Genomic DNA, 24,612 nt, shown 5'->3' with positions numbered 1-24,612 from the left:
CTGCTCTTCTAAAATGCACCTGTAGTTTCCTCCCTGGCAAAATGCAGCAGCCAGGGCGGTGCTCCGTCCTCCCTATGGGGTCCATATGACCCCGTTGCTGCGTCACCTTCATTGGCCTGCGTATTAGATTTAAGGCTCTGTGCGTGGTGCACAAAGCTTTCTACAAACTGGGAGCGGAATCTCTTCAGAAAAGTTTCTGTATGTATGTACCTACTAGGCTGGTTCGCTCTCAAGATCTGAAGACCATATAGACCCAGTGGGTCAGGCTTGCCCAGGTGGGTGGTTGTGCTTTCTCTGTGGCGACTGCAAAGGCCTTCAATCAACTTCCTTTGTGTCTGCGCAACATTGAAGCCCATTTGCCTTTTCGTCGGGCATTAAAAACCTATCTCTTCTAGTTCTGTTCTTGCTGGTCGGTCATACCTCTTCGCTTAGCGCCAAGATGCATTCAGGCTTATGTTACGCTTTACAAGTGTTATTAAGATAAGATGAGATATAACTTTAACAACTCTTGATTTAGATATTTGGGTTCGTAAAGGGCAAGCTCGGCCCCTCTTTTCTTTTTTGTTCATTTTTAACTGTTTGGAGATCGGCAAATGAAGCCCTTGGGAACTGACGTGCAGCTAGAGATCTCATAATGTACCCGCTTAGCCCTTCTGTTTTTCTTTCATCTGCTCCAGTATCTGTAAAACAGTGCAGGTATAAAAACAGTTAAAGGGAATTTGTGTAGGCCTCGCACCTAAAGGTAATGAAAGGCCCATGCCTACCATTGTACTCTATAAATTCAAATGCTAAGGGGTTGGGAGAAATGGGATACCTAGACATTAGTTACCTGCATCACATAGTCCTGTTCAGAATCTACAATGCCAATTCATGAACTCTCACGACCTCAAGTAAAAAATATTTATTTATTTATTTATATTTATATAGCGCGCAAGCAGCCCAGGGGCATTGAGGCGCTATTACTTGCAATAACTTATTTACATGGTACATATGATAGCGATTGTTGACACATTATGAATAGTACAAGAAATCATACTGTTACAAATATTGCATTTGGTCGTATATTACACCATATATGATAAGTATTCGTACTGATGTGTCGGTCCTTATGTGAAGAGGGTAGTTTTCAGTGTTTTACGGAAGGTGGTGAGGGAGTCCATAGCAGACTAACCCATAGCAGAATCCAATTTATAACTGTTAGTACCTAGAGGTAGTGAAGGGGTTAAAGCACACCCCAAACAATGCCTACAGGGCCACTCAAATTTGACAACAGGCTTAGAATACTATCCCTGCATAGCATGGTCTTAGTACACTCCTAGAAATGGGTGGAAATAAAAGAACCAAGGTTTGCTACTGTAACACCAATTCATTTCATGACCGGCATTCATTGCATTCATTGCAGCGATTTATTACTTTAAAATCCCCAGTAGTTTATGTAAATTTCAAGAGGCCCAATGGGGATCCACAAAAAATGTCCATGTCCAGATCTGTACCCTTTTTAGTTACTTTAGGAGGAGTTTAAAGGTTTGTAGAAGAGCCCCCCCCCCTTCCAGGCTTAAGAAACGGCCAGTAAAAAAAGAATGGATGCAAAGAAGGATTCGGACCAACGGAAACCCACTACTCTCAGACCCCGATTGATCATTTCAAGGAATATATGAACACCCCTGGACCTGGGGCCCAGAGTTGGGCTTACAAAATGTCATGACTAGCTCAATGGCTACCATACTTCTTCATTGGTCTAATAATGGAGTAATAATGATGGCACGCTACCACCCGCCTACTCCAAAACACTCATATATATATATATATAGTGATACAATCCCCTAGGGACCAAAATGGGGTGCTTAAACATTACCCCTCCTTAGTAGCCATTTGGACTGTTTGAGAGACCTCAAGCTGTCTCACCCGCTAGTCCCCGGGGATCAGTCATCCAGGTGGCCAGGACACGGCCATCGCAATTTGATCCAGTTCCTGGGGGTGGACCAGTACGGGAGGATCACCTGGATGAGCGTTCTTCGGGGAGTGGAATTGGGACACCGAAGGGTGAGACGCAGTATCCCCTTCCCTGTAACACCTTTTCCCTATCCTACCAGGTAGGATACCTAAAAGCTCAACCCCCACCCCCTTTCCCTACACAAACACCTTCTCACGGACAGTTCATCGTGAGCGACAATGGACTAATAGCATAGCCGTATACTTGACATGTCCCAACAACATGGTCCGGCAAGGTCAGGCAATTTCTGATCGTTATACACACCTGACTTCATCACACTTCCCCACACAGATAAAAGGCGGAGCACGTAAGCACACTCTGAGCGAGTAAAAGCACACGAGGAAGCAGCAGTTCCAAGATGGCGATTTAACACAAGGAGAAAGGCGTTGAGACCAAAGAGGGTTGCAAGGAGGGAAGTGCCCTTGACCTATAGAAACAGTTACTTTCATGAATCTTGACGAGTGAGAAGCCTGAGACCTGGAACTGAAGCTGAACAAACCTATGCTGTGCATCAAAGGTATCCAGGGCCTCCCTTGTTGATAACCCAGGCCGGGAGGAGTGTTTGCTGCTGTGGCACTGTCCTTGGCTCCTACAAGAAAGCTGTGCCAGTAAAAACAGCACAACTGGTGAGTTGGAAAAACTTATACGAAATCAGCTTGTGTTTGAACCAAGGTTGTAAGCGGCTACATTGTATGGAGAAATCCATAAAGGATAGTGTTTGAAGCGCATATGATGAGAGGTGCGAACAAATGGAAACTAAAGGAGTGAATGTACTTTGAAAAAGCCAACTACGATACCGTGTACAGAGTGGTCCGGCGCAAGGTGGGTGGTCATTCGAAGGTCTCTGTTAGGTATCCAGCTGAATGGCAACTACATTGTAAAAAGGGAACTTTATATCTAAGTGGTCCAGTGACGGGTCAAGCTAAACCCTGCGCACATTTGAAAGTCTTCGAGAAGTATAAAGTGAACTGCAATTGATCGGAACCCGGCTGAGGGAGACTAATCGAATGTGAAGAAGGGATCTGAGCCCGGTTTTGGGGAGATCCGGGGTGAACCGTGAGTCACCCCAGAAGGAATATTTTTGGAAGCTGAAAATAAAGGGATCTGAGCCCATAAGACTGGGATCCACCATAATAGAAAAGGGATCTGAGCCGGGCGGAGGGGGATCCAGGGAGAGACACCCAAATCACATAATAATAAGAAAATAACTTTCTCATTTTGTTTTGTACATCAGGCCCTTTGAATCAAGAGATTTTTGAGAAAAGAGACTTGGGCGCAGAAGGCCCTGATGCTGGAATTGGAACTGTATCCTTGTGTCGAGGAAGCCAAGGTGTGTGCTTGGCTCGAGTGAACCGCCTTGCCCCGTACTGAAAAAGTGAGCAAGGGAGGCCAACGGCCCGAACATCCTGTCTTGTAATTTTGTGAACACTTCTTTCGAAGGGATTTTGTCCTCCGACGTATTCCTCATCTTAGATATCTCCTTCTAGCTCTGCTGGCCTCGGAACATTTTTTTCTCTAGAGGGTGCTGCGCGTCGACGTCCTCCGAGTCGATGTCCTTCGACAGCCGCCGTATCGACGCCGACGTCATCCTGCCTATAAAGGCCGCGCGCAGCGTCCTTGCTCAGTTCCGTTTTTCTGCGCTTACTCAGTGCCTCGGAATACCGTTGCTCAGTTCTTAGTCAGATTAATCCTATTTACCTCGAGTTATTCGATCCGTACTCGATGGCTTCCTCGTCGGAACCGACAACTCCTCGATCCGGCTTCAAGAAATGTCGAGATTGTGGGAAAAAGATGTCGTTGACCGATCCTCACAGAATTTGTCTGTGGTGTTTGGGAGCTGAACACCATTGTTCGGAATGCGAGGACTGTATGTCCATGACAGCTAAGGCCCTGAAGGAGCGTAGGGGGAAGCTGGAGATAGGTAAGACTTTTAAAGCTGCTTCTTCATCGACGAAGTCGAGACATTCGTCTCCTCGTCACCATTCGCGCTCCAGGTCTCGGAGTGGGTCTCATCACTCCTCGAGATCGAAGCACTCGAAGAGGAGACGTCGAAGATCCCCTTCTCCGTCTTCCTCTTCCTCTGTTTCGCCAAAAAGAATCCCTTGCCCCACGAAACATAGTTCCCGGGCTGAATGGGAGGAATTCCGAAAAAATATGATGAGCGTCTTCGAGAAAGCGGCCTCGACCCCCTCGAAGACTGCCGAGAGAGATGCTCTGGTCGAAAGACCCAAAGGTCAAAAACGCCGCGAGTCGCAGTACCCGGCGAAGGAAACCTCTCGAGCGCGTCTCCAACCCTTGAACAGGACTATGACCTCCAAACCTTCCTCGAAGGTTCCGTCGACGCCGTCGACGAAGGTTCCGTCGAGGTCGATGTCTTTGACGCCGTTGTCGAAGGGACCTTCGACACACGGGTCTGTCGACTCAACGCCAGCTTCGACACCGGCGTCGACGCTGAGAAAAGTCACGGTTACCACACATCCGGTGACTATCCCCAGGCCCTCGACGTCGATGGCTTCGATATTGTCGAGTAGAATTCCAATTCTGTCGAGGTCTTCGAGGCCTCCGCCTCTGTTTTCGACGCCACGCTCGAAGTCTTGACGTCGGCGTCGACGACATCAACGTTTTCGAGGCCAATAATGACAAGTTCGGCACCCTCTGCCTTGGAAATGGGATTTACTCCCTTTATGAGTTCAGAACAATTGAGAACTATATCCTCAATTTTAGAAGAGGGTGATTTGTCTGAACAGGAAGACACATTTGAGTTACAGGGACCTGTAACCCCAGTTAGAGAGGAATTTTCCTCTGAAGAGCGCAGGTTAAAGGATCTTCATGATTCTTTACATGAGGCAAGTGGGTTAGACACTTCCCCTGAGGTGGAGTTTGCTAAACCAGACCCAGGGGAGCATGCTGAAACCCCCTACAGAGCCTTAATGGCCAGGATTACAGAGTTCATGGGGTGGTCTGCACCTTCACAATCTTTCCAACAAGATGACCTCACGGATATTCTTGACAAAGGCCCACAGGAGGATCCTGTGGTGCCTTTTCATAAAGCTCTTCAGAGAAAGATCATGACAAACTGGGAAACCCCAGATGTAGTACCAGCAGTAAATAAAAAACTGTCTACAAAGTACAGGGTATATTCTACAGACCCAGAGTTTTTGTCTAAACACCCATCCCCAGAAAGTCTGGTGGTACAGGCAGCATCCTCTACCGATTTCAAGACGGCTTATCCTACCGTCCCACAGGACAGGGAAGATAAAAAATATGATGCTATGGCAAAGAAAGTCTTTTCAGCATGTAGCATGGCGTTAAAATCTGTTAATGCTACTTGCACCCTTGCTAGGTTCAGCCATACACTTTGGGAGTTTGCTTCTACAGCGACTGAGTGCATCCCGGAGGGAGAAGAAAGGGATGCGTTCCTGAATATTATACAGGACGGTAAAGACGCTATGTGCGAATCCCTCCAGACGGGCATTGATTCGGCTGACAGTATCAGCAGAGCAATGGCGGCAAGTACATCAACCAGGAGATTCGCTTGGTTGAGAAGGTCGGGTTTTGCCCCAGATGTGCAAGCCAGGCTCTTGAACATGCCATTCGATGGCTCTTCTTTGTTCGGGAAAAAGGCGGATGACAGTTTAGATAAACTGCAAACTTCAAAAGCAGCAGCAAAATCCCTAGGAGCTGCAATCCGTCAGACTCCTTTTCGTCCCACAGGAACCTCTGCGAGGGGCAAGTCCTTTCGCTTCTACTCCGCATTCGGAAGAGGTAGAGGACGACCGGCTCAAAGGGGTCAAAGAACTACCCGAGGTGGACGGGGTAGATATTCAAAAGCCGCAGCAACAGCAGGTGCCTCTTTACCATCGGCATCTGCATCAGCCGCCCCAAAACCACTTTGAGGACTTCCCTCACAGCACACCTGTAGGAGGCAGGTTGACTCAACATCTGGCGGTATGGCAGGCTATCACGTCAGATGCTTGGGCATTGGAAACAGTTGCCCAAGGTTACTGCCTGCCTTTCCTACGTATACCTCAGAGTCATCCACCGGGGATCAGCTCTCAGAAAGCTCCAGATCCGCTTCTCTTGCAGGAAATTTGGGACCTGCTAGAGAAAGGTGCCATAGAACCGGTACCTGTAGCGGAGAGGAACAAGGGCTGGTACTCCCCTTACTTTCTCATTCCAAAGAAAGACGGAGGACTGAGACCCATCTTGGACTTGCGAGAATTGAACAAATTCCTCAGAAAAGACAAATTCAAGATGGTCACTCTTTCTCAGATCCTCCAGGCCCTTCAGTTCCAGGACTGGTTGGTATCTCTGGACCTTCAGGACGCTTCTTTCCATGTGCTTATCCATCTCAAACACAGGAAATACCTGAGGTTCGCAATTGGCAACTCTCACTATCAATTTCGAGTGCTACCATTTGGGCTGACCTCCGCCCCGAGGGTCTTCACCAAGTTAATGTCGGTAGTGGCTGCAAGTCTAAGGAGGGAAGGGATTCACGTCTACCCCTACCTGGACGATTGGTTGATCAGGGCTGTTTCTCCGGAACAAGCTCAGATCCAGCTAAATCACGTGTGCCACTTCCTTCACAGACTGGGCTTCTCCCTCAATTTAAAGAAGTCACAAATGATACCATCGCAGAGACTCCAGTTCATAGGAGCGATCCTGGACACTTCCCTGGGAAAAGCCTCGCCACCAGAGGTGAGGGCTCAAGATATTCTACAGAGGGTTACCAAGTTCCAACAGGCCCAACGTCTCCCAGCCTTCGACTTTTTGAGGTTGCTAGGCCTCATGGCATCCTGCATTTTCCTAGTGCCAGAGGCTCGCCTGAGAATGAGATCCCTCCAGTGGGCACTGAGGACTCAGTGGTCACAATTCTCAGGGAGAATGACAGATCTTCTTCAGGTTCCCGGCAGGGTGGCTCGAGACCTTCAGTGGTGGGCCTGTCAGGAGAACATTCTGAAAGGAGAACAGTTTTGGCAACCCTGGCCGGAGATAACAGTAGTCACGGATGCCTCACTCACGGGGTGGGGAGCCCACGCCAACGACTTGACCATCAGCGGTCGTTGGTCTCAATCGGAGTCCAGACTACACATCAACCTGTTAGAGCTGAGAGCCATCAGACTTGCGCTGAAGGCGTTCCTGCCAGCTGTACAAGGGAAGAACGTCCTGATAATGACGGACAGCATGGTGGCCATGCATTACCTCAACAAAAGAAGAGGCGTAGGATCACTACCCCTATGCAGAGAGGCGATGCAGCTCTGGTTTTGGGCAATCCAAGAAGTAATCTCTCTATCGGCAGTTCACCTAGCCGGAGAGAAGAACTTGACAGCGGACGCTCTGAGCAGGCAGAACACAGTCTCCCATGAGTGGGAGCTAGCTCAGGAAGTCCTTCAAGAGATCTTCGCCCTTTGGGGAACCCCTCAGGTAGATCTGTTCGCCACCAGCCTAAAGAGGAAATGCGACCTGTTCTGCTCAAGGGAATTTCCCCCGAGAGGAGCTCTGGGAGACGCGTTCATAGTGGACTGGGAGTTTCCGCTACTGTACGCGTTCCCACCGGTCCCTGTCATTCCTCAAATGATCAGGAGGTTGAGAAGATTCCGGCGAACCATGATCCTAATTGCCCCGGATTGGGCCAGGAGAACGTGGTACCCGGACCTTCTAGACTTGTCCATCTGCCCTCCAATTCGACTTCCACTCAGAGAGAACCTACTCTCACAGAAGGGAGGTCAGGTTCTCCATAGAGACATCAAAACCCTCAACCTTCACGCTTGGCTTCTGAAAGGCTGAGGTACAAGGATTGGGACCTCCCTGAGGATGTTATGGAGGTGTTGCTTTCGGCAAGGAGGCCAGCAACAAAGTCTTTATACCACTGCCGTTGGAACAGATTTTGCAGCTGGTGTAGAGAACAGAATATCGACCCTTTTTCATGTGGTACACCAATGGTTTTGTCCTTCCTACTATATTTGGCAAATTCAGGCCTTCAAGTTGGCACCATTAAGGGCTATCTCGCAGCGCTATCCATCTTTAAGCGTACTGCGGAAGAACCATCCTATTTCAAATTACCCTTGGTAATACAGTTTCTAAAGGGGTTAACCAATGTTTATCCCCTGAGACCATTCCACGTTCCCCTATGGGATTTAAACTTAGTACTAACTTTCCTGATGGGTACACCTTTCGAACCTCTCCATTCTTGTTCGTTAAGATTCCTTACCCTTAAAACTGTTTTATTAATAGCACTTACATCTGCTAGAAGGGTGAGCGAATTACAAGCTCTTTCTTTTAAACCCCCTCATACTATATTTCACAAAGACAAAGTTGTCCTGCAAGTGAAGCCTAATTTCCTCCCAAAGGTGGTTTCTGAATTCCATATCACTCAGAATATTACCCTACCATCTTTCTATCCGCCTCCTCACCCGGGGAAAGAGGAAGAGAGGTTACACAGGCTAGACCCTACGAGGGCTTTAAGTTTTTACATTAGTAGACTAGCCAGGATAAGACAGGCAGACCAGCTGTTTGTAGGTTACGCAGGTCACAAGCTGGGGTTACCAATAACTAAGCAGACCATTTCCAGATGGATCATTCTAGCCATTCTGGAATGTTATAAACTGGCAGGGAAAGAGCCCCCTCAAAACCTTAGGGCTCATTCGACCAGAGGTATTGCAGCTTCATAGGCCCTCAAAAGAGGTGTGCCGGTTAAAGACATATGTGCGGTCGCTACATGGTCGTCTGTCCATACCTTTACACGTTTTTACAATCTGGATTCCTCCTCCAGTCAAGAGACTAGGTTTGGAAGGGCTGTACTGCATTCTATTCATCAATAGAAGACAGCGTGAAGTCAGTACTCCCTCCTCCGATAATAGAATACTGCTATGGGAGCCTATCTAAGATGAGGAATACGTCGGAGGACACAATCCCTTCGAAGAACAAGTTACTTCTTACCTTGTAACGTTCTTTCGATGGGATGTTCCTCCGACGTATTCCTCATCGACCCTCCCATCCATCCCCGCAGTTCTACTTCCCTTGTTGTTGCAGCTTACGCTCCTTCAGGGTGATTAGTTAGTCCAGAAAGTATTATTGTGGGCTACAAAACGGAACTGAGCAACGGACGCTGCGCGCGGCCTTTATAGGCAGGATGACGTCGGCGTCGATACGGCGGCTGTCGAAGGACATCGACTCGGAGGACGTCGACGCGCAGCGCCCTCTAGAGAAAAACATTTTCCGAGGCCAGCAGAGCTGGAAGGAGATATCTAAGATGAGGAATACGTCGGAGGAACATCCCATCGAAAGAACGTTACAAGGTAAGAAGTAACTTGTTCTTCTTTTGCATGAACATTCCCCAACCCTATTTGTAAATTAGCAGTAAGGATTGGCAATCGTTTTTATTTTAGTATGGGACCTTTTATTTTGACAAGACTCCACTAAGACTACATTATTATTATTTGATGGTTGCTCCCATCTGTATATTTAGGTTTACATAGGCTTTTTTCAATAAACACCCTTGAACTGTGGTCACTTGTCTGTCTTACTTTGATACCATGCCTTCATTACTACTGCTAGGGCAGCACATCAGAAAAGGGTTGCAGTGGCAGAAAAGCTTCAGTAGTAGTCCTCTGCCCACAAAAATAAAGTCAAGAAGCCAGCAAAAAGATTAGACAACTTACAAAGTGGATCTATAGAATCCCAAAAATGTAATTCTGCCATAACAGCATTCCAGTCCTTTACAAGCTGGGGCTCATCATTCAATCTCAGAACTGTATGCAGTGTTAAACAAGGATAAGGCAGTACTTTAAATGTTCCTCGCATTCATTTTAAAAGTCATCGGATAAATAAAGGGACTATTGTTTTTATTTTCAGCCAAAACATCTTTCAAAAACTGAATGTGGGGATAACCCTTAATTTCTTTAATTATTGAACTAGAGACTTTCCCACGTTTTATTTCTGTTATATGGATTTTTCCCTCCGGACAACTGGGCCTTAAACTATGTTCATCTGGTTAAATCAGGTTGAAGAAAAAGCCCTTTTCAAAGAAACAAACTCGTTGCACTAGAGTTGAGGTGGCTTCTTTTATTCTATAACTATGTGCCCCAAACATTGTAATTCACAGAACCACAAACTGAGCTATTCCACAGCCTAATATGAAGCATGCTCTCAAAGTGTCAATTGCCAATTGAAGCCTGCTTTGAGCATCTGATGTGTCGAATTCACAAATGTGTAACTTCTTGGTAATATGAGCTTGGAAGATTTTGAATTTAAAGCAGCCAAGTTGTCAAAGAACAATCAGAACATTATTTTAGTTACTACTATTCTTTCAGTATATCATTTCCTCATATAAACAGAATTCCTTATTTTCTTCTCACCTCGGTTTCTTCAGTTAACCCTATCTACTTATAACTGTGACGTATGGGCACTATCGCGGTCTATTTAGGTAGAGCTTTAGGGAATACAATATCTGACCCATTTGCACCCCGTGGACCCTTTGGACATATTTTATGTAAAGTTCAAGTCAGTAATCTAAGAACCAAAATTACTAAGGAGTAAGTATTGTATGCTTTCTCATATTTTTGTCGGCATTTATAATCATTATATTCCAATACTGTAACAATTTCTGAACTCTTTAATCTAATGCAATTTTATTTCACAGTTTGTAATAATGGGAAGACAGATGAAGAACGTTTTGTAAGTCCAGTCAAAACAATACAATTCTCCACAAAAGCCGATGCAAATATTCACTATTTCTCAGAGCACGAAAAAGCTGGTGAAAAATCAAGCAAGACCAAGGCTACAAAATTAAACTCTACAAGAATACAAGGACCATCCATTGATTGTGCATTATTTATTGGAAAATCAACACATTACAGTGAAGACCAAAAAATCCTTAAAGGGAAGGTGAGATACCAAAATACTAATAAAGAAATACCCTTTTGTCTGAACTCAAAAGATCCGAGCAGCCACAAAGAAAATAAGCATTATGCATGCGATGAATGTGGAAAGAATTTCTCGTGGTCCTCTGCTCTTATTCAACATAAACGAACTCATACAGGAGAGAAACCCTATTCATGTAATGAATGTGGGAAAAATTTCACCTTATCTGGAAATTTGAAAAAGCACAAGGACAGACATGCTAATGAGAAGCAACATGTATGTAGTGAGTGTGGGAAGCAGTTCAGTTGTCCCCAAGGACTGCTAGTCCATCAGAGAATACACACAGGAGAGAAACCATATGATTGTAATCTATGTGGAAAGAGTTTCAATCAGATTTCAAATTTGTCAACTCACCAGAAAATACACAGGGGGAAAAAACCCTGTGCATGTAGTGAATGTGGAAGATGTTTTCTGTATTTATCGAATCTAGTTAAACACTATCTTAAACATACAGGCGAAAGACCACATAAATGTAGTGAATGTGGGAAAAGTTTTGCCCGTTTAGACAGCCTGAATATACACCAGAGAACACATACTGGTGAAAAACCATTTACTTGTGATGAGTGTGGAAAAGGTTTCCGTCAGCAGCCACATCTAATCACACACCAGAAAATGCATGCTGGAATTAAACCATTTATGTGCAGTGAATGTGGAAAGTTTTTTAGTGATTTATCAAACCTCAACAAACACCACCTCACTCATACTGGAGAGAAACCGTATTGGTGCAGTGAATGCGGGAAATGCTTTAACAATACAGGAACTCTGAGAAAACGCCAGGAAATACACACAGGAGAAAATCGATGTACATGTATTGAATGCGGCAAGAGTTTCAGTAGGTTATCGTACATGAGAGCACACCAAAGATCGCACATAGGTAAAAACCCAAATACATGCACTGAATGTGGAAAGAGTTTTAGCAGCCCCAAAACCCTCAGCAACCATGTTATGATACATACAGAAGAGAAACCACATGTCTGTATTGAATGTGGTAAGAGTTTCCGCCTTCCTTCAGGCCTCGCTATTCACCTTACCATACACACAGGCGAAAAACCATATAAATGTAATGAATGTGGGAAGTGTTTTAGGCAGAAAGCCAATTTGTTTGAACACAAACGAATGCATACTGGTGAGAAACCACATACATGTACTGAATGTGGGAAGTGTTTCCGCCGTTCATCAGATCTTATTTTACATAGAAGAATACATACTGGAGAGAAGCCATATACATGTAGTGAATGTGGGAAAAGTTTTAATATTTCTAAAAACCTTCGTATACACCAGAGAATACATACTGGAGAAAAACCTTTTATGTGTGGTGAATGTGGAATGAGTTTTAATCATTCAGGAAATATGAAAAAGCACAAAAAAATACACTCTGAGCAGACACCAGATACATGTGCCAAATAAATTATTCTGGTCTGATTGTTAGCAATCCGCAATAATGATGGTGAAAATGTTAACGAGGGGTATTACTGCCAAAAAGAGATTACTTAAAGCATACCGAAAAAAAAGTATACTTTCAATTGCCATTGAAAAGATATTTAAAAGCTTGTGAATCCTAGATTGGCCCATGCATGCTATTCAAATTCAAGAATGTGAAAAACATGACAATTGCGTAATAATAATAGTGCATACGTAGACCAAAACTGCATAGTCCACAGGCAGAAATAGCACATATCTACTTTTGATATGTGCTAGTAGTGTGTATAGCAACCATGTCCCTACAAGTAAAGAACAGTAACAAACAATTCATTTTGAACTTTGGGTCCTCACTTCAACTGCGGGAGTTCGCATGAGGTCCTCATAATTATAACAATGTTTGACTGTGTGTCTCTGAGTATTCTAATTTGGGAATGATGGTGATTGACCATAAGTATGGATTTGTTTATTTTTATATGCCCCCAATATTTGGGTGTATGTCTACAAGTGACATGCATGTGGATGCACATTCCTAAAATCCGTTTGGCAAACTGTAGAAACATGGAAATTAGACCTCAGTACGGTCAAAGAGATGTCCTTGGAATTCCTATATTAGTGCCTACATAGTTTTGGTCTTTGCTACTAGTTTATATGTCAACAATATCCTCACAAGTAATGTAAGAAAAGTCCTCACCTTGCACTTTGGGTCCGTACATCAACTCTAAATGTTACTTTATTTTGAATAAAATCCATCAAAGTATATATTCATAAATATGACACAGAATAATGAATTAAATCCAATAATGAATTAATAAATACTATGTATAATAAAATGAAATCCATAAATGAGAATACAAAAGTTTAGGAACATAGAACAGTCATACTAGACTTCTATAAATACCAATATTGTACTCGTTTGCAGGTGACTTTGCTTAGCAGTAATTTTAAGTATTAGGGAATTCTTTTCCAAACTGCTCATGTTTTTATCCTCGCAGTTTTTGCTCACCTGTTTACAATGTGTGCTGCTCTGTGCATGCGAAAGAATGATGCAAAACAATAGGAGGAAACAAGTTCTTTTAACATCAAGCTATATGAGATGGATGTTCTATGATGCCTTATGCCAGATCTGTCAACTATACAAGCAGGCAGGGAAACATTGGTTGGTCACTTTATATAAAAGAAGGTAGGAGAATGCAATATTGCCTTGCTTCACCAGTATCACATGGTTATGACATCTTGCAAAGCTTCATGCCCCTTTATCTGCCCATCAGTCTTTAAGGGAAGAACATTAATTCTTACGCGAGTGTGTAAATAGCCTTCCCATTATGTAGAATGATTTTTAGGTATTTTACAGTACCACACATAGGAGCTACTGGGAGATCAGCTCACTTCATTCGACGACTGAGAACTTCCCATTCTCTCCTTTCTCTACTGTCATTTAAATAGCTTCTTTGACTACCAGCTTTTCATTAACTGGCATCCAAGGTGGATCATCAAACAAATCACTTAAACTCAACCTATTTAAATACTTCCTATCATAGTTCAACCAAGGGACTCTCTATGTAGGGCATGTACTTATGTCAGCTATGATTGCTTTTGACATTGCAACTGCTTCAGTTTGCCACGGGGTGCACCAGACTGTTAGAAGTGGCATGCCAACATAATCACTGAAATAATAATTCCCACTTCAATGTATGTAACATAATTTGGTGCGCTCAAAAGCAACCCCAATCATTGATAGAGATCGATTTTGGACATTTTGGGGTATCTTATTCACTGCATAGTCCCATGAATCTGATACGTAACTCCCTATTGGAATAGACCTAGATTTACAGATCTCTAGCATGTGTCTATCAAATCTGAAAATGCTCTCAGTTGACAGCGCAATCTTCCGAACTTGTTTATATAAATTATCCCCATGTCAGAGCCTTGTTGAACCTTACTTTTACTAGTCAAATGCGTTACACATGTCTAAATCTTTTCCCTCGCAGTAGATGGATTTACACGGGTTTCTGGAATTAGTTACTGACATAATATTTTATTGATTAGCTTCCGCCTTGAGGCTTATGTTTTTCCTCATGAACTTAGTGTACAGCTTAATCAACATCGGTAGAGCATTTGGATTCATAGCTAAGAGGACTGCATCATCTGCATAACATAAAATGTGACCCTTTTTCGCACAATTCTTAGGCTAGCTACTACGCATTCTTTTTACTCCATGCTGAAGAGGCTGATATAGCTTGCTACCTTCCTCACACCAAAATTCTCTACGAGCTTCCCCTCTGTATCAGCGATTGTCCTGCCATCAGAATCCTGATGTAGTTCCATGAACATGCCCAGTCCCTTGGGGACACCAAAGTCCCATAGCTTGAACCGTGAGGTTTAGCGGTCCACATGGTCAAAAGCAGGTGTTAAATCTAAAAAATCCTTATAGACTGCCACACCCTGCCCATGGGCATATATTGGCTGTATTGAGTTCACATTTAGCCCCTGATGTATCGTTCCAACTCCTTCTCAGAATCTCAATTGGATGTTAGAAGTTACAATACCCTCCATTAGCCAGTCAGAAAATGTATTTCATATCTTTCGAAAATGTTCAGCATTCCAGGGTGGAGTATGAATGCATGATATACTTATCCCTTTTCTTATGAACCGAGACAATAACTTCTGTATGCATCTTTCTTGCATGAGCCAGCAAGTGTTTTGCAGTGATTTATTGATCCTTTTGGCCTTAATCTGTCTCCAGTCCATTTGTGCCTTTGTCTTTGTGACTGCCATAATTTGCTGCAAAACGTCATAACGTTTGCCATTAATACTATAGGAAACCTTCTCGCATGTTTAAGCAGCTCACTCGCAATGTATTCAGTTGCTTGAATTTAGGACTTTAACTTTCCACAGACAGATGGTATTCGCTATTTGGAAGCTAAACCGCATTGAGTAACAGGACCGCCTGTTGGAGATGTTACAGGATACATGTTCTATGTCCGACCCCTCTTAATTATCACTTGGTGGATGATGCTAGTTTTAAGCAAAAGATGAGAGAACCCTCCCTCACCCACGTGATCCATCACAAATAAATAATCTGCTACCGTAAGTTCTGAAATCCACTAGTGGGGAGGGAATATCTTTATCCCAAGAAAGGATCGGGTGAAAGTCTTCTTTTCAGGATAAAGGTTCACGCGAGGTATGCAGCTCCTCTCCCACGATGCACTTTGATGAATATAGATTATTCATCTTGATCCGCGATACTGTGAATTGTTCACACTGCTGGGGTCTGCAGGGATTGCAGTAGAGAAGGAAAATGGAATAGCATACATTGAACAGCTATATGTATTATTTTTGGCAAATGGTGTTTAGCTTCAGTAGTAGTTTATAAAATCACACAAAGTGCAAGTTTTGATAGCTTTTATTAGACTAACTGCACATATTATGCAGAAATAGAACAACGCGTTAGATTTCAAGGTGAAGGAATAGATGCATGGAAAACAACACACACTGCTAGCCATGAGAGCATATGTTGCAGTATCACATTGTATACCAACGAGTACACGCCCCCTGCTGTATTGAATTAACTACATGGCCCTGACACTATGTAGAGGCTGGGAAAACACACTTTTAAAGTGTGGGGGATGAAAATGCAAAAGGCATTCTGCTTTCCAATAGTCTGAAATACGGTTTCAATAATTTTCTGAAAGAACCTCAATAGCTTTGGGAAATTACTGGGCCCACTTTAAAACTGCACGTTTAATGTTTTCAGTTCAAATGTGTGTCCCTGATTGCACTTTTATGGTCTTTCTAGAAATGCAGCCATCCTGGTCTTGCATTGCATGCAAGCTATTCCTTCACCCATTAAAGGGAAAGGTTGCACTGAACGTGCTCTTTCTTTTCGCCATGATAATAAACTGTCCATTGTCTGCTACTTTGCTGCTCAGTTCACTCTGTACCCTGCAGTGAATAAGATAATGCATTGTTCCATCTCTACAGGATTTTGACAGGCTAATAAAATATTTCAAAACATGCCCCTTGCGTGATTTTAGCACCAGACTATTATGGTGTTAAACATTCATTGTAGTTCTGTATACACATTGTTGCACTGTTTGCTTGTCTTGGTGCATTTACGGGCATTGGAGTGGAGCCATATAGCTCGATTCATCTTGAGAAGGCACTGTGTTTTATGAAGATATGTTTATTCCACTGGCTGCATCCTCTGCAGTGTCTTCAGTTTTTCTTCACAGGTGACACAGTACATGTATTGTTGTCTGACTTCATGGCACATTTTTGTTGTGCAGACCCGAGTGTTGTGGTGTTGGTTTTCACACGAAGCAGGGGCCATGTTCATGACCCAGTGACTGAGAACCATGCTCCTCCTACCCCAGCCAATTGTCACCCATCACATCGGAATATGTCCATGTTAGTAGAAATCTCGGATTTGAATGACATAAGTACACCGATCCCTAGATCTGCACATACTAATAAGGAACTGGTGGCATACACACATACCCCGCTCCTGTATTTGATTATTTGACGTCAATATCTGAACATAGCAAGCCCCTGCACTCCTGTCAGATAATACTTCTGATCCTCCTCTGTTAATCTCACCCTCATCATCATTTCCAACACTTCCATTTGGCCCCACTAGGGAAGTAGAGTTTCTCTTATCATAATCCCACCATCCTGCCTCTGCCCCATCATATAGTATTCGCACCACTTCGTTTGAGCTTAAATGTTATCAGATATGAAACCAGCTGTATACGCACCAGTACCACTCTTGCTCACATTCCAAACCTAAGTCCTTCGTTTGTGCTCTGCAACCCTTTCAGAATTGTACAGTTTTCCATCATTGGCTCACACTGCACTACCCATAACTGGAGCCTACAATTTGCACAATTCTATATATTGTGTAGTTCCTTCTAGAAGCTCCTCCAATTTCCCTTGTAAGGGAAACAGAACTTTCAAGACAGCATGCTTCGCTGGGACAGCACTGGATCTTTCTGACTGAACCTTTCCATTAGATTTAGAACTTAATTTTGATGCATAGAAGTAAGATTATCTACAGTTTCATCAGCAGTGGTTTACCAAACCATTTTTATTAGTTGTTGAGCTCCTGGGTGGAGCGTGGCCTTGAAGATGGTTTGGTGCTTCCATCCTTTTAATGAAGCAGACTATTCTCTCTATTCTGTCTTTGCATTCCAATTGAATTTGAAACCAGTGTTTCAAATGTTAATGATATCTCTGTCCCAAGTACCCTTTGGGCAAGTAAATGTGTGACTGATTTTGTGAATGTGTATTCCAGCAGTTGTTGGGGTGCTACTGTAGATAAGGCTCTGCCATGAGCAAGACATTTTGTTCTGGTAATCCTTTCATCTGCTACAGATCTTGTTGGACAGTGGCTAGTTTCTTGGTCACAGACCAACAAATCATCCCTTCAAATTCGCGCACAGCTCAATGCCTTCCTCTTCTTCAGGATCTTCCTATAAGGCTCCACTGCTTGAGCGTGTGATGTTCCCACAGGACCTCTGGTGAAGTTGGCAAAGTGATTGAGTTTTCCACATGTTAACTCCTCCTTCCCCTAGATTACCTACAACATTTGTGACATTTGTTCCTTTGTTCTTGGTTTGAAAGGCTTTCCTTTGGTTGCCATTTGTTGAATTGTGGTTGTGCCATCACTTTTTCTAGATCTCACACAGGATCTTGTGTACTTTTCTTTTTTCTTTGGCAGTAGTAGAGCACCATGCGGCACTGTTCTACTCTGTGGCTTGATTCTGGATGGGTTCAAGGTTAGTTCAGCTGCAATCCAGTCACTTGCTGGTTCATTATTGGTGTGAACCATCAACTGATCACAAAGTATTTCATCCAGGAAGGTTATTGTTATATGCTCACACAGGGATTCTCTGGATAAGCAGTGGATCTCCATGATTACATTATCTTTTGGTAAATGTCGTTGTCAAATGTGTTGAGTGGGTCAGAACCAGGTGGTGTACGCAGTAGAGTGTCACTGGCCAGACTGCGTGGTGGCCTTACATTGTTAAACAAGTTTGGTTTGCATGTGAGGTGGTTGCGCTCATTTTGTTACGCATATACTAGAAATCGCATGTATATTGACCACAGGTTATAGTTACACTTTTAAAAGAGTATGTCATAAATTGCCCTTGTGCGTCAGTCTTAGAAAAGAAAGACCCTTCCAGAACTCAGAGTGCTACAACACAGAAAACAAATGAGACTATAGTCTGGCACTGGGCAACGTGAGAAACTCTGAATATTATGATTCATAATGTTTGTTGCTGTGACCCTTTTGTAGTGCATGGTGGTGCTCATATAATCTGGAAGTAGCCGTGCATCATTTTGGAATGGGACAATATCTGCAAATGGCCTCCAGTGGGTGCCATGTTGGAATGTGTGCCTGCTGTGTGTGTTGTGAGTGGGAGGTGGTTGAGGGACACTGCAAGTAAGCCAAAGGTGAAATGTTGAATGCTGTGCCATAGGACGGGCATTGAGGTTTGACTCTATACGGGGAGATGCCATGAGAACGAGTTGCAAGAATACACTGACCAGATAAGCCAGTAGTACTTGGTGACTGGGAGAAGGATGTTGTCATCCAATCCTAATCGCTAATTGTTATGGTACTGTATTGCACAAAGAACACTCTGTGACTAAGGAGGTTTCCTAGATGTATTCACGACCCATAGACACAGAACCGCATAACACATTGAAATCTGTCCCCATAGGTAAGATCCACAACTAGGATTACAAACGTACACATACCACAATACCTACAAATACTAATGGTTAACTGGTGGGATTCAAAACATAAGCTCCGCAGGACACAGAACAAAATACCTACACATACTAATGATTTCCTAGTTTCTTGACGTGACTTCTGTTAATCTCTAAAACGACAAAAGCATCTTTTCGAGAGGGAATTGGCGCTTTATGTTTAGGAGGAACGGTTGAAAAAGCAGGAGAGCATCAGATGGGGGCAGGGGTGGCTCAGATTTCATCAGGGCAGAGTGCAGATGCCAAGCTATATTTGTAGGTGTGTTATGCATGTTCAGTGACTGGTACGGATGCTGCATATGTATGGACAGATTTTCCCACTTGCATGCTGAGCCATGACAATTGAAAGTCTGGTAGAGGCACGGAAATTGAAGAGCGTGGCACGGGATGTGTATCTTAATAATCCCTTCCCAGACAGTGTATCTCGCATCCTTGCTACATCCTCCCACAGGAAGCAGGCTGCTCAGTTGCTCCATCCTTGGCAGAGGGAACAGCTCTGTATACACTATCTGCCTACAGTGCTCTGGTGAATCACGCCATAACTCAATGTTTGTTTGTGGGGCGTCTGGGACGTGTTAGACATCTGTGAGTATAGGAAGGTGTTTGGTTTGGCTTAGCATCGCTAAGACTTCCCTAGAGGCTCGAGTAGAGCTGCCATGTGTGGTACAAGGATTTCTACAAGACCCCTTTCCATCTGCTGGGCAAAGCATGAATTGGTGGCTATATCTGACATTGTACTGTAGCAAAATGGTCTTTCCCGCACATTTGTACTGATCTCTATGAGGCGGTCTGAGTTGCGCAAGTTTTTAGGACTGGTTTGCTAGCTGCTGTTAAAAGGTGAATGATCTGTTGGTGGAAATTACAAGAATGCTTCTGATAAATACGGGTGTCAAAGATTTTCTTGGCCATATGTTGTTTTTCTGGTCATACTGCTTGATATATCACCAAGTCTAAGGAATGTGACAAGGAAGGATGAATGAGGAGGTAGTGCTTTTGATTACTCACCAGTAATCTTTACCACTTACTGTGGGTTTCCCTCACATATGCAATTTCTAGTATTCATGTCCATTTAGTTCTTGTTATGCACAGATTGTCTTACGAGCAGGTCTCTTTTGTAAGGGCACGGAAATTTAAGCAAGCCATACATAAATCAAGTTTGTTAAAGTGTTACGCAACTACCTCCAGAAAACCCTAAGGAAGGAGTTAGGAATAATTTGAAAAGGGGTACATTGGTTTGCCTGTCCAGCACTAGTCACCTTGTGGGTCCATGTTTATGAACTGCTACAGGATTCTTCCTAGCAACAGACTGAAAACTGGAAGTGTGTGTTAGAGTTCAGTCAGCAAGACCGACATTAACAATAAGTCCATATGGAAGTTGTCAGCTGCCATTAATGCTAGCCGAAAGGAAACACTTAATTGTCTGACTGCGGGTGAACTATCCAATTCAAGACGTATGGTTGTTGGTCCTTATCTAATTGACAGAGATGGAAATTCAGTATCGTTTACAGACTTAAAAGTGGATGTGTCACATTTTAAGATTGACACCGGAATGATTAAAGAGACCTTCTGAACAGAATGAAGTGGAATACAGAAATACAGTTGAAGGAAATGTGCATGTTAAAAAAACTACCAAGATAAATCGATGCTTGTAGGCAGGGAAGGGGTAGTGTTTCACAGGGTATATTGTAGTAACCGTAATCTAGCAAATGTCCTATCAGATATGTGACCAAAACAATACTTAATACAGATTTATTTAAAAAATAGTTTACTTCCATTTGGGCAATAATATACTGTCAAAAAGATGAAAACTATGTGATCTGGAAGAATTAAAGAAAAACTGGAAATAAACATTCCAACCTGCTAAGCATCTAAATAAGTAGCAATTGATCTAAAAGAACTACCGTGGTGATTATATAAAACATACATTCAGACCTTGTCTATATCCCAAGGAGGAGGGAGAAGATGGCACTAATCACAGACTATAAATAGCAACTGGGGCACTGGCTTATTGACTCTATAGGCCAGGGCTTATGTTGACTAGTTCACTAACTACATTGACAAGAGACCAGTAGTAATAATGTCTAGAGGACGCAGCGGTTTCTGCTCCCTGGATCATAGATATGACAGACTGCATTGTGCAAGAAAACCAGCGTTTCACCAACCCTTGCCCACCATGTGCATGGATGGAGAACTTTCTCTTCGAGGTCACTCACTTCTTTCTGAATGTTTAGGAGAACACATGCTCCATTCCTAATTATCTTGGTAATGTATTTGAAATGTATACGTTTTCCCCATTCTGAGCACTCACCATCTTTAGTTTGCTAAATTTTCATTTCCAGATTGTATACTTTTATTGGCATAGGTAAACCAGAGGTTCTCCATTTAACACATTCACAAACTGTGCCTTGTGCCATACCTATGCATACCACCCTTGTATAGGGATAATCGAAAGACAAACCCATCCTTTTCTTTCCTGTTCAAAAGAGGAAATGTATGTTTCTTGGAAAGATAGGAACTGATTGGAAGAGTGTTTAAGGTTATAGCTCCTTTTGCTGTGGAGCAACGGTTTGCAAATAATTGACTCATGAGAATATTCCCCCTGCGGGAAGTAGCAGCGCCCCCTCAGGCGAGAGCAGTAAAGAGCCCTAGAGCGAAAGCATATTTTTTTAGAATATTGGGCAAAAGTAGACTTGCTGTTTCACAAATATTACATGTGGGTTGCATTGATTTTTGTATGGGATTCTAGGAATGAATTGCCTTTCCGTTTGATCAGCATTTTGATGAATCCAGATTATAGCGGCATACATTTAGGCCACCATCACCATTTGATGACATGAGGTTCGTTAGAGGGCAGCATTAGCATCCTGTTGCCGTGGGCTGGAATTTGAATTGCCTCTGCATGCGCAGTGACTAGTCTCTACTTTATTGCATCGAGTCAGATCTATGCGCTTGTGAATGAAGTCTGAGATCTTGCTCTGGTAGCTCTACTGACCTCTACAGCTGGACTGTTGAGCAGCATCTTGAATAGGACTATATCTGTTGGAGTGGATTCAGAGCCTGTGGGCCTCACATGTGCCCAGAAGTGTTTAAATCTCCAGCAATGATAATGTTCTCGATGAAATTTAAACATTCTGTAAAGCCTGGATTTTATAAATGTCCTTTATTCAGTATCTTTGAATCAATAGTACCTTGAAGCCTTCTTGTGCTATTGTTAATTGTATATGAATCAATCAATTCATTTTTCCAGGATTATTCTTCTACGTTTTCAGCACTTTGCTTCTTGAATGCACTGTTTTTTTTTAGAATTGTTAGTGCTATGAAATACTGTCAAATTAAATGAGTTTAATAAAGCTAAATGTGCCTCAGTGTTTAACTCAAGGAGACTTTACACGGTTATGAGCCACTTGTGTGAAGGCTATGCCCACCTGGTCAGATTTCAGACGTGACTGTATTTTCTTACAACCTCTACACACACACACAAACTCACGAGGTCATGCTATAATGACTTGGAGCGTAATTGGAAGGTGTAAAATGCATTTATCCGTTCCATTTCATTTTACAGCCGACCTGGGGCATACGAGGCTAGCAAAACAGAAATAGCCTCCTCGCTTTGCTTTCCTTCCCCATCTCAGGAGAGTATTTGGCTTTACACCTGCATAGGATTTTCACACAGGCTGTAAAAACCAAAGATGCCTTGTTTTTTACACCTGGTGTATAGGATGGGAATTCCATTTGGATCTGTAATAAAACGATGCTTGCCAAGAGTGTTTTTAGGTGGTGTTTTATTTCTCTCAAAGCAGAGAGTAAAGGTAATTACGCCTTGGGTTCCTCTTTACTTTTACACTCCACTTTGAGAGGGACGAGAATTGCATGCAGGGGTCCATCAAAATTTAATTGCAATTGTTGGTGGTCACCTGCATGCTATTAGCATGAGTTTGAAAATGACCTAACTTTGTTTGCAAACAAGACCTGACCCTGCAACACCCTGGCTCTTGGAAATCAGAATCCAGCTTTAACATGTGGGCTTGATTCTAAATCTGGGTTCACTCATTTTCAGAGACCCATGTAATGCGGCGTCAGGGTCCCGTTACATATACACTTTCACGTATACGGTTCCCTGTCGCTGTTTTTATTTTTATTTGCATGGAGGAGTGTATGCCGCCTTTGTGTACTCTGCCATGTACGCATGCAGGTGGCGTTTACAGTGGATTCATATGGAGTGGAATGGTGGTACAAACAGCAGACGACCTCTATAGGCTTCCACAGCATTTACACAGGCATGAAAATCACTGCTTGCGCAAATCGCTGTAGTATTTGTATGGCGGAGAGGAAGGGAGCAGTGGACATGTAAGCTATGATCCGCCGCTCCTCTGCACCATACAAATTAAAGAAAATGGAGCGTGATGTGAACGAGAGGCGTAGAAGCTTTATGCAAGGCTTTTATGCCTTTCATTTACGTTAAACCCCTATCGAAATTGACCTCCTTTGTGTGTACGTTTATCTTGAAATTCTCAGCTTGACCACGTATTTAATAACTCTCTTTACCCTCCGTCTAACCCACAGCACACAGAAATGTCTGCAATAGATAGCCCAAATGCATTCTGGGGCCACTACTGCCTCCGGTCCCACGTGTGGGCCTTGACTCCCCGCTGCCATTCTGCAGGATTAGTGCAACCCTCGCTGGAATTTCCCACCCACTTGGTCTTATTTAGCAGGACTTTTACTTCATTGTTGTCTTACATCTCACAGCAGTGACACTCATCCTGAGCCTACCCAACAATCGCACATCCCCCCAGCTCTCGCTTAGCTCCACTGGCTCCCCACGCCCCAGAGAATTGCCTCAAAGTACCCTATAATATATGCAAAGCAATCACCTCGAGACCCCATCCTCCCGCAGACTACCTAACCAAAATCCCCTACACTCTTGTTGTTTCTGCAAACTAACAAGCCAGCAGAAACGAGCATTCATCCATTGGGCACCCAGGGCATGGAGTACCCTCACGCCACATCCTCAAGGCAGCCTCCATCACCACTTTCCCCACACTTAATCCAGCCCCACCAGGTTCCCTGCCGTCACCCGTCTATCCTAATCTTCCTACCATATCCTGAAAAATGTTGTAACTTCTGCATCCTCTCCCACCTCTGTAACCTTTGAATCCTCTGGGAAGTGCCAGCGCTGAACACAAAATTCAAATAAAATATAATTGCCTTCTGTGCTTCAGAGAAATCAAGTACAAATGTATTCATTTGTACTTGCAGGCCTGAAGATGTGTTTTTTCCTGACAAGTTTTCAATGTAAAGTTGTTTTGCTCAGGTTTGCTTGCCTTTCATTCTTTTCCCTGCTGCAAATCTCTCTCACATGCTGGACTTGGTTATCTCTCAAGCTTTTATTGGTCTGCTGCAGGACATTTCCATGCCTGCCTTTTCACTAGAAATCATAATGATTGGATGAAGGTGTTGGAATATTTCCATGCAACCATAAGTGCTGCAGAAATAAAGGGCCG

At 43.4% G+C, this 24,612-nt stretch overlaps 1 protein-coding gene across 3 annotated transcripts in view; it reads left to right on the top strand.

Annotated features, from left to right (window-relative positions):
* LOC138468330 (zinc finger protein 665-like) overlaps positions 1 to 22,464 on the top strand; it is a 267,624-nt gene extending 245,160 nt beyond the window's left edge. For all 3 annotated transcript variants that reach the window (XM_069608841.1, XM_069608839.1, XM_069608840.1), the window contains one exon: positions 10,635 to 22,464. In XM_069608841.1, the coding sequence (XP_069464942.1) occupies positions 10,635 to 12,322 (1,688 nt within the window). In that variant the 3' untranslated portion in view covers positions 12,323 to 22,464. The remainder of the gene's footprint in view (positions 1 to 10,634) is intronic.
* Positions 22,465 to 24,612: the final 2,148 nt, after the last annotated feature.

This window comes from Ambystoma mexicanum, chromosome 4q, assembly GCF_040938575.1.
Source record: "Ambystoma mexicanum isolate Mex_15411 chromosome 4q, UKY_AmexF1_1, whole genome shotgun sequence".
In the NCBI taxonomy this organism is placed as follows: domain Eukaryota; kingdom Metazoa; phylum Chordata; class Amphibia; order Caudata; family Ambystomatidae; genus Ambystoma; species Ambystoma mexicanum.
This window is presented reverse-complemented; position numbering and strand designations above follow the sequence as displayed.